This window comes from Ascaphus truei, chromosome 11 (assembly GCF_040206685.1).
Source record: "Ascaphus truei isolate aAscTru1 chromosome 11, aAscTru1.hap1, whole genome shotgun sequence".
Classification (NCBI taxonomy): domain Eukaryota; kingdom Metazoa; phylum Chordata; class Amphibia; order Anura; family Ascaphidae; genus Ascaphus; species Ascaphus truei.
Genome location: NC_134493.1, coordinates 27996914 through 28014413, shown reverse-complemented (window position 1 = coordinate 28014413; position 17500 = coordinate 27996914). Strand labels below are relative to the sequence as shown.

At 44.2% G+C, this 17500-nt stretch overlaps 1 protein-coding gene across 1 annotated transcript in view; it reads right to left on the bottom strand.

The window, feature by feature from the left end:
* OTOA (otoancorin) overlaps window positions 1-17500 on the bottom strand; it is a 92809-nt gene that overhangs the window by 5605 nt on the left and 69704 nt on the right. The window contains exons 16-24 of the mRNA XM_075565076.1: window positions 14431-14504; window positions 12973-13108; window positions 12138-12328; window positions 11467-11560; window positions 10922-11051; window positions 4449-4636; window positions 3648-3803; window positions 2936-3078; window positions 1-132 (exon numbers count right to left, since the gene is read on the bottom strand). The exon at window positions 1-132 is cut by the window's left edge and continues 5 nt beyond it. Coding sequence (XP_075421191.1) covers window positions 1-132; window positions 2936-3078; window positions 3648-3803; window positions 4449-4636; window positions 10922-11051; window positions 11467-11560; window positions 12138-12328; window positions 12973-13108; window positions 14431-14504 — 1244 coding nt within the window. The remainder of the gene's footprint in view (window positions 133-2935; window positions 3079-3647; window positions 3804-4448; window positions 4637-10921; window positions 11052-11466; window positions 11561-12137; window positions 12329-12972; window positions 13109-14430; window positions 14505-17500) is intronic.

Here is a 17500-nt window from a genome sequence, read left to right as displayed (position 1 = left end):
ATATACCCCACATCGTGTAAAACAGACCGGCTCCACGTTTCAGCCTTTCCAAAAACCATTTCCGCCTTCCTCTTAAACGCCCGCAGAATGTTCACATCACACGCCAGGGAGCTGATCCGTGGCAGGGCAGCGCTGGGGGGGGGGAAACGTTCAGTGAATGATCCGTGGCAGGGCAGCGCTGGGGGGGAAACGTTCAGTGAATGATCCGTGGCAGGGCAGCGCTGGGGGGGGGGGGGGAACGTTCAGTGAATGATCCGTGGCAGGGCAGCGCTGGGGGGGAAACGTTCGGTGACGCTCAGGGAATATGTTATTGCTCGGGATTGCAAGATATTATTTATTGACATTATCATTTGCAAGAAAAGATACAGTGAGATGTCCATCTGGTTTCAAGCACAGACGGGAATGAAAGTGCCATGAAACAGGAGAGCACAATGATGGTAACTAAACTCATCAGACACTCGTTTTAAAAGCAGCAACACCCACTAGGAGCCTATATACGTTGAGTTATGTTCGTGTCTCATGCCCTGCTCTTTTCCTAATCTTTTTATAGGGTTAAAACATGTTTCTTAATCCCTAGCTTCTGAGATTTCCTATGGTAATCTAGACTGTTGATGGAAAAATATAAAGCGCAATAGAGTGCTAACACTCTAAAAAATTAAACTAAGATTAACCCAGTGAACGTGGTGTGATGGTGATTAAGTGAACAAATCACTCACACAGGTCTGCAGAAAAATGGTCTGATCACGCGTGACTCTCTCTTAAAAATAAAGAGGAATAAATAGCATAATACAGTTTTAACGCACAAACAATTGGATTCAAGAGGGAAGGACACACTCACATTCTACTGGGAGAATGTGAGTGTGTTCTTCCCCCTTGAATCCAATTGTTTGTGCATTAAAACTGTATTATGCTATGTACTCGTCTTTATTTTTAGGAGAGAGTCACGCGTGATCAGACCATTTTTCTGCAGACCTGTGTGAGTGATTTGTTCACTTAATCACGATCACACCACGTTCACCGGGTTAATCTTAGTTTAAGTTTTTAGTGTGTTAGCACTCTATTGCGCTTTATATTTTTCCACTAACACTTGTATACGATATTCTGGATATCGTTTATTTAAAGCTGCACAGAAAAGCTCATTTTGTTTTCGTTTTGCGTTTCTCTATATCACTTATTAATCTTTAGACTGCTCTGGGCTCTGAGGAGAGCTTCATTTTCACACCCCGTACGCTTAATATTTAAAACGTTTATATCTCGTGCACGAAGCGTCGGATAAAAAATAAATAAAAATAAATACCCAGCGTTGGAAAAGAGGAGAAGCAAAATAATAACATACAGAACAATGGCGATTAGGCTAAGGCCCCGCTCCCAGAGTCAGCGCACCTGCGCTGCTGACAGGCGGTGCGCTGAGATACACAGACCGCGATCTGCGGTCTGTAGGGAGCCGGAGCGGGAGGTGGGCGGTTTGATCGGGAGGTGGGCGGTTTGACAGGGAGGGGGGGCGTGGCTTGAGCGGAGGGACCCGCTACTCTCCCCCCCCTCCCTCCACGGACTCGGGCTGGAGCTGGAAGGTAAGTTTAAACACACACACGCAGGCACTCATTCATACACGCGCACACACACACACAGGCAGGCACTCACGCACTCATACACACACACACGCGCACACACAGGCAGGCACTCACGCACTCATACACACACACACACACAGACAGAGGCAGGCACTCGGGCACACACACACACACACAGACAGGCACTCACGCACTCAGACACATACACACACAGACAGGCACGCACTCAGACACACACACAGAGAAAGGCACTCACCTTCTTTCACTCCACACTCCTCCCCGCTCCCCGAAGCCTCTCCTCCTCCCGAAGCCTCCCCTCCCCATTGGCTCACAGCCACACACGTCACGCGTCAACGCTAGGAAACACCATTCTGTGGTGTCTCCAGCGGCTGACGCGCTACAGCGTGTAGTGCTCTGTGCAGCCAGGGGGGACCGGGACCGGCTCGCGAGGATTCCCCTGCTGGTGGGGAACTCGCGACCCGCCGCCCGCGCCAACGAGCGCAGCGGGACCGAGCGTCGGCTGCTGCTTATTTGGAAGTTTTATGCTACTTTGTGGTAGACGTTTTCAAATACATACAATGTTTTTACATAGAGTCTGACGTTTCTATTTCCAAATAGTGAAGTTCCTAGGATTTTTTCTTTGGGATGGTAGCTGGGTCCATTGTTTGGGGGAAGACCTGAGAATGTAACACAGTCTTACAGAAGAACTCTCTCTCTTTTTTTATCCTTGTCCACTAAAATTAAACCTGTTGAAAGGCTATCATAACCGATCCTACCAACGAACAGCAACCCCAACATTGTGTGATATCTGTACTGGGACCCACTGAATGAAAAACACCGTTGCTTGTTTGTTGCACCACAGTTCCTGTTTGCTGGCATGATTGCTGGTGAAGCTATGAAAAAGTGTTGGCAGTACACCTCTAGGAACAAGCACTGTGAAGGAGAAGTGCCAGAGGAAACATATTAGGAAGATGACCAGCGTGCCAGTAATACTCCATTCAAAGGATATCATACGTCAGCACCTCTGAAAAGCTACAATAGATTTTGTTACATTGTATTTACCAGTGCTACCATAAGGAGACCAATATCAAGAATCATTATTTAGAGCACATGTTAAAATCATTTGCTGTCATTTGGACCTGCAATGCTTCAGCAAAGTTAATAAATTAAATACTATCAAGGACATTTCATAAGCAAAGGCCAGTCTTACTATAGATAGGTTGAGATGGGGATGGCAAGGTGGCATTAATATATTCAGAGGGGGCAGTTGCCATCCCTATAGGCACGGACATGCTTCCATATAAGGGAGTAGTGGTCCTAGCGGGCCTTAGACCAGTTCTCGTTTGGTGGTCAAAACTACTCACCTGAATTCTGACGTTTGGATCTGATAGATCAGCTCAGGGTCAGCAGCACAGAGATTGGGGGCCAGTCCTGCCAAATCATAGCCCTTCAGGTCACTGACCGACTTTGCAGAATCATTTAGAAACCCACGAAGAATGGACTGGGCCTGAAAAGATACAACTTCACATTAAAGCAGCAATCTCCCCTTTGGAAATGTGGTATGGTATATTGTCTACAGAGGTTGAGGTATCTACTATCCCATGGCCGCACCAGTCAGAGTCTGCCTATTCCAGAGATAACACTTCTCTTTGGTGGGTCTGAGAGAAGGAAACATGACTCAACATGCTTACAACATAAACAGAATGTTTTCCATTGGGTATGTCCACTGCATTACCACTAATAATCAGATCACTGGCAAAGCTTCATTGTTACAGACATTGGCGTCTCTTGGACAGACTACCAAGATTTAGAAATACTTTTTTTTATCCAAAACAGACGTATTTTGGGGGAGAATAATTATTGCAATTGGCCTACTGTATGTGGGATGGGAGGTGGAGAACCATTAGTGTTTAACTTGTAAAACATGATTTCCACTTGCACCAAACAAAAACAAGCGTATTTCCACCTGTTTCCTGCCAGAGGGTCTTGAAACGTATTGTTCTGAAACTGTTGCAGCAAAGGAGCAGGATAACTGGACCTACAGTATTAGCATTACCTGCTAATAAGCACACTTACCTGAGCAAACGTCCATTCCACCTGCTGGCTGAGCGCAGAAACAGCATCTATAGAACTTAAGTCCAGCGCGTCTATTTCCTGATCACTGAGAGCTGTAGCAATACGCCCAAGTGAAGTAATATGGTAGCTTTTCCAATCTGAAAGCGTCCCCCATACCTTTTAAGTAAAACTAGGTGTAAGCCGCGAACAGACAATCTATTACTGTATATTCAGTTTTACACATGCAAGAGGTTTTGTGGAATACAACACTGCCGAACATTAAATAAGTGTTTGCTTTAATTGGTAGCCATCACTCATTAACATACCTACAGGTTATTACAGGGACAAACACATCCTTTGTCCATTATTCAGTTATTTACATTGCAGTTTCTATACCTAAATGTTCCCCAGGGCACCGGGTCTGTAACAGCCTCCTGTAAACTATAAAGATACACCACCATGGACTGTAAATATTGGCCCAAAAACGCATTGATATTACAGGCACATGAATAAAATATAAGGATTTGTGAAGCACAATGTGTTGCTACATTCTGTTGATCTTTTCAGACAAGAATAACTATTGATCTAATATGACACACATTAACTCCTTCACTTCCAAAGATGCCAGATAGACTTTCTGGCAACGAAGGAGTTAGGCAGTAACCCTCCCCACATATGTTGGGTAAATTCCTCTGAATCGGGGTTTCCTCTATAGGGAGCGTCAAGTTGAAGAAACAAACATCCCAGTAATAGGAGGGTTACCAATGTGGCACAGATAATTCACGGGTAATAACATAGCGTTGTGTGTTGTGAGCCACGTACCTGTTTCACTCGCTCCTTTATCACCGAGAGCTGAGAACGGTTAAAGCTCCTTATAGCCCCAAGAATGTGCACATTTCTCGTCACGGTGTCTGCGTCAATGCACCGCAGCTCTTTAAGGGACCAGAAGGAATTGGCTTCTGACAGCTTCATGATGTCCTCAGAGGAGGGCGCTGTGACGCCTTCACACTCTGCAAATGTAACATGGAAACGTTACCTATAATATGATCGGTATGGTCCATTGTGCCCGGTAAAGTCAATATGGAAAGAGTCAGTTAGGAAAAGGTCAGCGTTCTAACATTAATCTTTATGGCTTCAGAAAATGCAGTTCTCCAAGTGTCCAGCTGATACCATGCTAAATGGTATTTAGCACAACTCCAAATTTGAATATACACATATATTAGTGAAAATTGAATTGGTTTTACAAATATTGTACTATATGTTGTGTCATTATGTATGTTGCGCGGGCCTTTCAGTTTTTGTTTAGAAATATTCCCCCTTCCAGTTAGCAGGTATATTAGTGTATATAATGGTGAATTAATGTTTTGGTCCCTACATGGACCTCTATCAAGATTATCATCTTATTATCGTGATTAAGGTACATTTATGGACCGAAATGTTGATCCAGCGTTATATATACTAGTGCCGTACTTTGACTTGTTTGTTGTACTATCACCACTGATCTTCCGAGCACCCAAACAGAGGTTGTTCCACTGGTGTACGAGAGCACCCATGCTTCTTATCCTAAATATATATTATGCTGGTAGGCTCAACCACACTATGAAAGCTTGAACAATATACCCAGATAAAGTGGGAATGGTGCATGCCATACATGCAAATGAGGCGGGCATGACAAGTAAGGCCTCCACTCCCAAACATGAAAGACACTGAAAAGCAATGGCCCTCGTTCTCCGGTGGCCGGATTGTCCCTGGGCTTGACAGCGTTCAGGAAGAAGGCATGCTAAGTGCCTTCTTCCTGAAGGTGCTAAGTATCCCCAGAAGTTAAACAAAAGCGGTCATTCAAACCTAAAACTGGCTACCTACAACTGCCGGACTCTCACCAGTGAGGAACTGCCGGACTCTCTTCCAGTGGAAGAACTGCCGGACTCTCTTCCAGTGGAAGAACTGCTGGACTCTCTTCCAGTGGAAGAACTGCCGGACTCTCTTCCAGTGGAAGAACTGCCGGACTCTCTTCCAGTGGAAGAACTGCCGGACTCTCTTCCAGTGGAAGAACTGCCGGACTCTCTTCCAGTGGAAGAACTGCCGGACTCTCTTCCAGTGGAAGAACTGCCGGACTCTCTTCCAGTGGAAGAACTGCCGGACTCTCTTCCAGTGGAAGTACTGCCGGACTCTCTTCCAGTGGAAGAACTGCCGGACTCTCTTCCAGTGGAAGAACTGCCGGACTCTCTTCCAGTGGAAGAACTGCCGGACTCTCTTCCAGTGGAAGAACTGCCGGACTCTCTTCCAGTGGAAGAACTGCCGGACTCTCTTCCAGTGGAAGAACTGCCGGACTCTCTTCCAGTGGAAGAACTGCCGGACTCTCTTCCAGTGGAAGAACTGCCGGACTCTCTTCCAGTGGAAGAACTGCCGGACTCTCTTCCAGTGGAAGAACTGCCGGACTCTCTTCCAGTGGAAGAACTGCCGGACTCTCTTCCAGTGGAAGAACTGCCGGACTCTCTTCCAGTGGAAGAACTGCCGGACTCTCTTCCAGTGGAAGAACTGCCGGACTCTCTTCCAGTGGAAGAACTGCCGGACTCTCTTCCAGTGGAAGAACTGCCGGACTCTCACCAGTGGAAGAACTGCCGGACCCTCTTCCAGTGGAAGAACTGCCGGACTCTCACCAGTGGAAGAACTGCCGGACCCTCTTCCAGTGGAAGAACTGCCGGACCCTCTTCATGTGGAAGAACTGCCGGACCCTCTTCCAGTGGAAGAACTGCCGGACCCTCTTCCAGTGGAAGAACTGCCGGACCCTCTTCCAGTGGAAGAACTGCCGGACCCTCTTCCAGTGGAAGAACTGCCGGACCCTCTTCCAGCGGAAGAACTGACGGACTCTCTTCCAGTGGAAGAACTGCCGGACTCTCTTCCAGTGGAAGAACTGCCGGACTCTCTTCCAGTGGAAGAACTGCCGGACCCTCTTCCAGCGGAAGAACTGCCGGACCCTCTTCCAGTGGAAGAACTGCCGGACTCTCACCAGTGGAAGAACTGGAAGATGAGATTGAAAAGATTAAATGGGATATTGTTGACCTTTGTGAAGTAAGAAGAAAAGATGAACCCCAACCCTATTTTATTACCTAGGTATAGAAAATAGAAGAATCAGTGGAGTACACATCATCGTTAACAAGAGATGGAGAAACAATATAGTAGTATATGAAACCTCATCGGAAAGAGCAGCCAAAATCGTCATTCAATTGACAAAAAGATACAGGCTTTAAATAATCCAAGTGTATGCTCTAACATCAAGTCACACAGATAATGGAGTGAAAACAGTGGTGGGATTCAGCCGGTGCGAACCTATTCCTAAAATTTCACCAGTTCGCCGAACTGGTGCTTAATTCACTCACCTGTGCGGGTGGCGGGCGGCGTCTACCAGCATCTCCCGGCATCTTTCCCCTGCAGATCTTTTCAATATGGACGCGCAGCGTCAAACTGCGCCAGGTTTCCATGCCAACAGGAACACTACCTGACGTAACTGCGTCACGTGACACCCATTGCTATGACAACGAGATACTAAGTGACGTCACACGGCCATATTGAGAAGATTTGCAGGGGGAGCATGCGATGTCGGAGCATGCTGGGAGACGCCGCCCGCCAAAGCGTTGCAGGGGGAAGATGCCGGGAGGACGCCACTGAAGGTAAGAACCGGTTACTAATATTTCTTAATCCCACCACTGACTGTGGAAGATTTTGTAACAGGGATTTATCCCTGTTAAGAATCTTGCCTCTAATCCAGCAGTGTGCTGGTTAATTGCACTGGTTAATGGTTAACTGGTTAACCTGCAATCAACCACCCCATCTGACTAATCAGAACTCTGGCAGAAAAAGCCTGTTCTGAGAGACAGGGAGGAGGATTCCTTAGTCTCACCATTGGGGCTGAACCAAGGAAGGACAGACAGATTATTCCTGAGTCCTACAATTGGGGCCGACCCTGGAAGGACAGATTTCTTGAGCTGCAAAGAGACTGTAGGCTGACAACAAGACAAAGGGGAGAAGATTTCTAAACCTGGATCCTGATATTGCTATAGCACACAAGGAGAGCAGAGAGGACTTCCACTACAGCTACCAGACACAGATAAGACTTTCTTATGAGACTGTTGTATAGCTGTATATATGTATATATATATTTGGGCTGGTAAATAGCTTAGCTAACCACCCAGTTAGAGAGGGCTGAACTATATGTGTAGATAGTCTCCAAAATGGAGATAGGTTTTTGTTTGACTTATTTTCATATGGTTTCCTGTGTTAAAGGGACAGGCACAATAAAGCCTAGTTTAAGTTTCACTTTAAACGGTCTCCATTGCGTACCTCTGCACACGTCTCTTACAGACTTCTACCATGAAATCAAACAACTTAATGATAAATGAAATTGTCACCTCAAGATCATTATGGGAGATTTGAATGCCAAGATTGGTGCCCAGCAGAAAGACAAAGCATCAATTGGTAAATATGGTTACAGAAACATAAACTAACATGGAAAAAGATTGGTAGGATCTGCTTAGTGTAGGTAATCTGACGTGACGACCATCAGGAGAGTATCATCCACTCGTTATGTCCCAGTGGCAGCCACTGTTACTCACAATGCATATTTGGTCCTCTTCTGCTGTACTGACAGCTGTCAAGTGAACCCCCGAGCCGAATCTTCGCCGATCGATGACAGGAGAACTAATCGATCGGCAACTTAGCTAATTACTTATCATTGTGAGGATTGTATTGATGCACATATTAAAGGGAGAAATAAAAAAAATGGCAGCTTGGGCTGCAGCTTTAACATATAAAAAATAGTAGAATGTATACATATTAGATACTACAATGTTGCTAGAAAATAGGCGAGATTGTAACCGTATCTGAAGCTGAAGGGATGAAAAGGTAACAGAGTAACCCTGTATACATTAGCCACACAATTGTACCAACTAGATGGAACAAGTACATTTAACCATTACATATCCTTTAACACTTAATGGTATAGTACTATCAAATGCAGATCTGGCTATGTCTCAGGACACTATATCACAACTTATGAAGGATAACTAAAACACAAGCATAAATGGAGCTAATGCCCATGAAAAAAATCATAGTGTCTCAGGAACAAGGATAGTGGAACTCAGTCTATTACTAATAGAGGGAAATCACATTTATCTCATTCAATTTTTCTGGTATCAGTGTCTTTAGTGTAAAGATTCAAAAGCTCTCACGCGTGGAAAGAGTTTCAACCTGATCTCTTCCTCTTCTATCAATCAGAACCATTTGTATACCTTTGTAGCGCAGAAGGCAGGGATCTTGGCTATGGGGACTTTTAAAATTACGAGACACACTGTGTTGCTCAAAGCCTATCTTTATATTTCTAGCGTGCTCCCAAATACGCCTTCTTTACTGCCTTTTGGTTCAACCAATATATTGGGAGCCGCATGGGCACTCACACATATACACTGCATAAGAAGTCATGCAAGATATACATTATTTTATACTAAAGACTTCACCAGTGTGTTTAGACTTTCGATGTTTAGACTTGAAAGTCTTCCTATCGTTATGTACCATTTTGCGAGCTTTACGTTTACCACAAGGAAAATTCCCCATGGACCTAACAGATGTCCATGACTGTTGACAATTCCCGAGGTCTAACAGCGAGGTGAGGACCTAGTACTGTGTCACTTAAAAGTATCCCCCAATGTCTATCAAACTTCTTTTTTACATTCGACCAAGCGAGTTGGAGTTGGTGACAAAACGAATTGAATTCGCAACTGGATCATTAATGGAGAATACCCAGCGGCGGATTAGAAAACCCGCCGCCCCCTGACACATAGCTGTTACGGCAAGGCGTTGCCATGGTAACGCATCATTTGGCGCTACGACGCCCCGTTGCCAGATGCTGTGTGACGGCACGTTGGTTACATTCCGACGCTGCTGTTCAGAAGGAGACGGAGGGCGGCAGGTAAGTAGGCGGCCGCCACAAGTAAGTGCTTTCCCATCAGGCCCGATTGGCCACAGAGCGCGGCAAAAGTATATAAGGGCGGACATTTTTGCCGCCCCCGAATTTTGCTGCCCTAGCCCCGGTCCTAATGGGCTTAATGGCAAATCTGCCACTAAGGATACAAATTTAATATAGAATCTTTTTTGTTAATCGATAGTGAATTCCTCTCTAACCGGCCAGCTACCTGGGGCCCTATCTAACAGTTGTTGACTATAACCTCTTTTTGATATAGATCATTAGCTTGGATAGTGAAGTCTGCATCAGCACTGCAGTTATGTTTTAATCTCGTGAACTGTCCTAGGGGGATGTTATCGATCCAAACCTTCTTATGATGGCTGGTCGCCATCAGTAAACTACTCGCATCTACTTCCTTAAAGTGTGTACTGGTGATGATTACTCCATCTGGAGATGCCTGTAAATGCAAATCAAGAAAGTCTACAATTCTTTATTTCCTGATGAAGTGCCTTGAGGAGTCGCCATGAAACGCGTAGGAATTCTTTGCCTCACAACATACAGTGTTTCTTTGGACTTTAACCTTGGCTATGAGTGTTATGTGACAGCGTGAGTGTCCTGGGAGTACATATACTCAGAGTTCCACACACTCAGCTGAGGACCTAATAAGTCAGAAGGACTCTCCAAATAGAACTTTCCCAGTTTGGGCTGAAGTCACCTCTCCATCGTGAGTAACTGTGGCTGCCCCTGGGACATAACGAGTGGATGATACTCTCCTGATAGTCGTCACGCCAGATTACCTACACTGAGAAGCTGACCTGGATGTTTGCTGCAGAGTGGGGGATCTTGGACTACGCGGCGGACAGGCTGACTGTCTTTGTCAAATGCGCTTTTATATATACTTTATTCTACAATGAAGAGAAATATGTATTCTAGTAAGTCAACATTTCTGGGAAAAAAAATCAGAAATAGGATACATCATTTTTAAGAGTATTTCAGACTAAATGGAAATCGTTTAAAATGGAAGGCGTTATTTTTCTATATAATCATTTTCTCCACGCATTGCATGAAAGGAAACATATAGCGGTGAAAGAACAGATGTGTCATTGTTTGTCTAGTATGAAAAAGGGGGCTCAGATCTATTAGCTGAACTTCACGACAGGTCTTTAATACAATTACTCCCTTTTAGATCTAAATAGTTCAGGCCACTCTATATCTGAAAAGACATTTGTTCAAACCAAACAATGAGGCTTTTCAGAATCAAGAAGAATGGGCGGAAATGTCACCATTAGGACGTTTTCAAACTGTGGCTACAAGGCTAGGATAAAAAAACATTTACCTGCTCTCTGATCGGGAATTGAGACATTGGCACTCAACGTCCGAACGGCATCAAACAGGGCTGATAACATCTCTTCGCTGAGAGGAATTCCTTCAGTTTCTGATAGCATCTGAAAAACTGTATTCGGGAACTTTTCAGAGCCGACCAAGGAAGGAAATGAGGGATGAGACACAAAAGGGCAAACGTGAAATTTAGTCTCCAGGGGTTAGGAGCATGGCATTTACTGTAGTGACAATATCCCATTCCAGGGAGACAACCCAAACAAGTTTATATTTTAAGCAATTCTTCTTATTCACTGGCAAAACAGTTACTAATTTCGGAGACATATCAATGCAAAATGTTGATCACAGGTAAACCCAAAATTACTCTTGGATTGAAAGAGGAGGTGGCAAATAGAAGGTTTATAATAATTGACCATAGTACATTTTGGTGAATAATTACTGTTTTTTTCCCCCTTTACTACTAGATGTTGGAGTTTTATGCATTGCAGTGCAATACCGTACGGGTTCTTGTCAAGCAATCTGGGGTCTGACCGACACAGATACCTTTATTAAAATGCCCATGAATTCCTCCCTTGACAGAAGACTCAAAAATGGCGCCATATCTTGGATTGTTTCTGAAGACCAGTTCAATGGGTTTCTAAAATGGAGAGGGAGAGAGAGAGAGAGAGAGAGAGAGAGAGAGAGAGAGAGAGAGAGAGAGAGAGAGAGAGAGAGAGAGAGAGAGAGAGAGAGAGAGAGAGAGAGAGAGAGATAGAGAGAGAGAGGGAGAGAGAGAGGGAGAGAGAGAGGGGACGAGAGAGAGGGAGAAGAGAGAGAAGAGAGAGAGAAGAGAGAGGAGAGAGAGAAAGAGAGAGAAAGACAGAGGAGAGAGAGAGAAAGAGAGAGGAGAGAGAGAGAGAGAAAGAGAGAGGAGAGAGAGAGAGAGAGAGAAAGAGAGAGAAAGACAGAGGAGAGAGAGAGAAAGAGAGAGGAGAGAGAGAAAGAGAGAGGAGAGAGAGGAGAGAGAGAGAGAGAGAGAGGAGAGAGAGGAGAGAGAGAGAGAGAAAGAGAGAGGAGAGAGAAAGAGAGAGAAAGAGAGAGGAGAAAGAGAGAGGAGAGAGAGAGAGAGAGAGAGAGAGAAAGAGAGAGAAAGAGAGAGAGAGATAGAGAGAGTTAATGTGTGCAGGTATTCCTAGGCGCACAATACAGGGAAACTGTGAAAAGTTCCAATATACCCGCAGAGCTGCAGGAGTCTGTATTTGATGCCTATATTTTGCTCATGGCTGAGGTTTGTGCAGGCCTTTAATTGATTTATTGTTGCTGCAATTACATCTTTGGATATGCCATTCTGTATGATGCTTGGAGACAAGTGACAGATGAGGTTTCCAAGCATGTCTAGTTGATACACATCTGCAACAGAACCGTTCTGAAAGACAGAGGAGTCCACTTGGCCAATGTTATGATGGGATTACAAAACGAGATAAGAAAATAGGCTTAGTTGTGGAACAGTACAACATAGCACCACTGACAATGCAAGATGTTTGTGGAGGATCCACTTACTTATATCAGATGCTCTTATACATGGATACCAAGTGGTAAATATACTGTCAGTGAAATAGGGAAACCCCGTATGTCCGTATGTGACACAGATCCTTGGGATCTATGGTGATACACGTTATCTTGCTTTGCTTACAGTACTTGGATTGTAAGCTCTTTGGAAAACAGATTCATAGTTTTTGTACATTCTTTGTACATGTCTAGATACGCTGGCAGTGATAGATGGTTCAAGAATATATGTTTTCGATCAAATCCTTTGGGTCAGGATGTGGTATAATAAGCCTAAGAGATCTGCATCAAATTGAAGGCACCTGAATAACCAATGCTGAAGGTTTTCGACATTTGCAGATGGAACTGGACATTTTTGTCATGGTGCAAGACACTGACAACATAACCTTCATGTACAGACCTCAATAATGTGATTTGGAGACAACACTTATCCCTAGAACTAAGCTTTGATTATGCACCCAACTGTCTAAGCTATGCAAAGATATGCAGTATAGACATTCTTACCAGGCACTGAAGCACTTTGCTAATTACCATCTTCTTCTTGTTAGCATCCAATACCAAATAATTGAGATTGGTCTTTCCAAGGCTTATTAACAATGGTTCACAAGGAAGAGGTGGAGAGGAGGCAAAATATTCTGAACTGAAAGTTAAAGGATACACATACATTAACTCCTTATCACATGTATTTATTTGCATCTATAACCCAAGTATAGAGAACCATCTAAACAAACTAGGAAACAATTGACATTAAATGTAGTAAGATATTTGTGACATTCACTGAAATGATAGCAGGAATAGGATATTCAGCGCTCGTGCTGCAGAAGTTATTGTTGGAAAAATCCCTGTGCTGCACGTGCATGGAGCGTCTCCCCAGAGGCTCCCACTTCAGAGGTGATCCCCCCTAAAAAGGGGGGAGGACACCCTGAGAAACAGAGAAAGAAAATTGCACAGAAGCGTACAAGAGATGGAATTAATAACAGTATTTTAATAAAACAAACACATAAATAGCTGACGAAGCACGTGGTGCGAAACGCGTAGAGGTCACGACAGGTCATCCTGCGCATGTTTGCTGAGAGGCTGAGACGGAGCCTGCCTGAGGCTCTAGTGGTGGCTGTTTCATCTTCCCTGGTGCCGCGATCCGGATCCTGTGCGGTCATCTGTGGACCCCCACCTTTGCCTTAGTGTAAGTGTTCGTCTCCCCCTGTCAGCGGTTATATAGTCCTCTATGGCGGTTTTCATTTAAATCCCCTTGGGCTGTTAGTACTTTCTTTGTTTATTTTTACACTGATTGTCTTTTGTTATATGTGATGTATTTTCCCTAGACATTTTATGTTAAGAGACCATATGTATGGTTTTAGTTTCTGGGCATTTTACTTCTTGAGCTGAGAAGGGGTTGGATCCTCTCAGCTATTTATGTGTTTGTTTTATTAAAATACTGTTATTAATTCCATCTCTTGTGCGCTTCTGTGCAATTTTCTTTCACTGAAATGATTACTGTTCCTTCCAAAGGAAATTCTTTATATGCTATAAACAAATGGTACTATGTAATGATAACATTATAACAGATGCCACATGTGTATGATTTACAATGCAGGATATTATAACACTGAAGGAGTTGAAGGGAACTTGAAAACTAAAGACAAGAAGAATGGGTCTCAGCCAGCCATCTGGGGCATTGATGACTTGTGACCTTACACCTTTAGACACATCACCCCTTCAATTACATGCCCATGATTATCAGAGAAGGAGGCGGGCTTAGTTTCCTGTCTCAGATCCTGTTCTAAAGTGTGTGGGTGACTGTGTAACGCAGGGAATAGTTATACAAGCTACTTCTCTTCACTTCAGTGAGGATCAAAGTCACCGTGTGGTTCTTGCCTAGGGATGAAATGATTGATGCTTAGCACAGGCTGTAATGTAATCTAAAAACTCATTTCTAAAAACCCTTTGAAGATCCAAACTTACGGGAGGACGGCTAGGAGGACAAGAGGGATAGTTGCTCGGGAAACCTGCCAATATTTCCAAGCTAGGCAGTTGACCTAAAATATCAAATGATACATTTTCATCACAAAACAGTAATTACAAAGAGGTTCTCTACACAGGGCCCTGACATGTAGGGTTGCCAGGTGTCCATTATTGAACCGGACTGCTCTATATTTGGACAATGTATTACCTCTCTGGGCGTGTATGTGTATACCGGTATTACCTCTCTGGGCGTGTATGTGTATACTGGTATTACCTCTCTGGGCGTGTATGTGTATACCGGTATTACCTCTCTGGGCATGTATGTGTATATCGGTATTACCTCTCTGGGCTTGTATGTGTATACAGGTATTACCTCTCTGGGCGTGTATGTGTATACCGGTATTACCTCTCTGGGCGTGTATGTGTATACTGGTATTACCTCTCTGGGCGTGTATGTGTATTCCGGTATTACCTCTCTGGGCGTGTATGTGTATACCGGTATTACCTCTCTGGGCGTGTATGTGTATACCGGTATTACCTCTCTGGGCGTGTATGTGTATAGCGGTATTAGCTCTCTGGGCGTGTATGTGTATACCGGTATTACCTCTCTGGGCGTGTATGTGTATACCGGTATTACCTCTCTGGGCGTGTATGTGTATACCGGTATTACCTCTCTGGGCGTGTATGTGTATACCGGTATTACCTCTCTGGGCGTGTATGTGTATACTGGTATTACCTCTCTGGGCGTGTATGTGTATACCGGTATTACCTCTCTGGGCGTGTATGTGTATACCGGTATTACCTCTCTGGGCATGTATGTGTATACCGGTATTACCTCTCTGGGCGTGTATGTGTATACTGGTATTACGTCTCTGGGCATGTATGTGTATACCGGTATTACCTCTCTGGGCGTGTATGTGTATACCGGTATTACCTCTCTGGGCGTGTATGTGTATACCGGTATTACCTCTCTGGGCGTGTATGTGTATACTGGTATTACCTCTCTGGGCGTGTATGTGTATACCGGTATTACCTCTCTGGGTGTGTATGTGTATACTGGTATTACGTCTCTGGGCGTGTATGTGTACCCCGGTATTACCTCTTTCGGCGTGTATGTTTATACCGGTATTACCTCTCTGGGCATGTATGTGTATACTGGTATTACGTCTCTGGTCATGTATGTGTATACCGGTATTACCTCTCTGGGCGTGTATGTGTATACCGGTATTACCTCTCTGGGCGTGTATGTGTATACCGGTATTACCTCTCTGGGCGTGTATGTGTATACTGGTATTACCTCTCTGGGCGTGTATGTGTATACCGGTATTACCTCTCTGGGTGTGTATGTGTATACTGGTATTACCTCTCTGGGCATGTATGTGTATACCGGTATTACCTCTCTGGGTGTGTATGTGTATACTGGTATTATCTCTCTGGGCGTGTATGTGTATACCGGTATTAACTCTCTGGGTGTGTATGTGTATAGCGGTATTACCTCTCTGGACATGTATATGTGTATACTGGTATTACCTCCCTGGACATGTATATGTGTAGGTGTGATCAGAGCTTCTCCCACTCCTCCCCTGTGCTAATCACTAGTATAAGGAGAGGAGTAGGACAGTTTTCATCCGTGTTCCGGCATTAAGAAGCTGACTGGAGGGGGTGGGGAGACGCTCCTACCCATGGCTGCAACGTCCCTTCTGCCTGTGCACCATATATATATATATATATATATATATATATATATATATATATGTAGTCTATGATCGGCACTCATGATCACATAGCGTTTCCAGACCTGGGTGCTCCTGCTCGAGTCTGATACAGCAAAGAGGGGTAAGAACGGAATTCATAGGACTTGAGAAAGGTCCCATCTGTGGACTGAAGCGTTGATACATTGGAATAATACATCGCTAATAATTTTTTGCAAGTCATGTTCTTATCCTTCTTTGCTATATACAGTCATGTGAAAAGGAAAGTACACCCTCTTTGCATTCTATGGTTTTACATATCAGGGCATAATAACAATCATCTGTTCCTTAGCAGGTCTTAAAATTAGGTAAATACAACCTCAGATGAACAACAACACATGACATATTACACCGTGTCATGATTTAACAAAAATAAAGCCAAAATGGAGAAGCTATGCGTGAAAAACTAAGTACACCCTTACTGCTTCCATAGGAATTAAGATGCTAAGTAGCAGACAGGTGCTGCTAATCAAATGCCCTTGATTAAGTGATCATCAGCAAGTGTGACCACCTCTATAAAAGCCGAAGTTCTAGCAGTTTGCTGGTCTGGAACATTCAGGTGTGTGTTAACACAATGCCAAGGAGGAAAGACATCAGCAATGATCTTAGAGAAGCAATTGTTGCTGCCCATCAATATGGGAAGGGTTGTAAAGCCATTTCCAAACAATTTAAAGTCCATCATTCTACAGTGAGAAAGATTATTCAAAGGTGGAAAACATTCAAGACAGTTGCCAATCTTCCCAGGAGTGGATGTCCCAGCAAATTCACCCCAAGGTCAGACTGTGCAATGCTCAGAGAAATTGCAAAAAAAAACTAAGAGTTACATCTCAGACTCTACAGGCCTCAGTTAGCATGTTAAATGTTAAAGTTCATGACAGTACAATTAGAAAAAGACTGAACAAGTATGGTTTGTTTGGAAGGGTTGCCAGGAGAAAGCCTCTTCTCTCTAAAAAGAACATGGCAGCACGGCTTAGGTTTGCAAGGTTGCATCTGAACAAACCACAAGACTTTTGGAACAATGTCCTTTGGACAGACGAGACCAAAGTGAAGATGTTTGGCCATAATGCACAGCGCCACGTTTGGCGAAAACCAAACACAGCATATAAGCACAAACGCCTCATACCAACTGTCAAGCACGGTGGTGGAGGGGTGATGATTTGGGCTTGTTTTGCAGCCACAGGACCTGGGAACCTTGCAGTCATTGAATCGACCATGAACTCCTCTGTATACCAAAGTATTCTAGAGTCAAATGTGAGGCCATCTGTCCGACAGCTAAAGCTTGGCCGAAATTGAGTCATGCAACAGGACAATGATCCCAA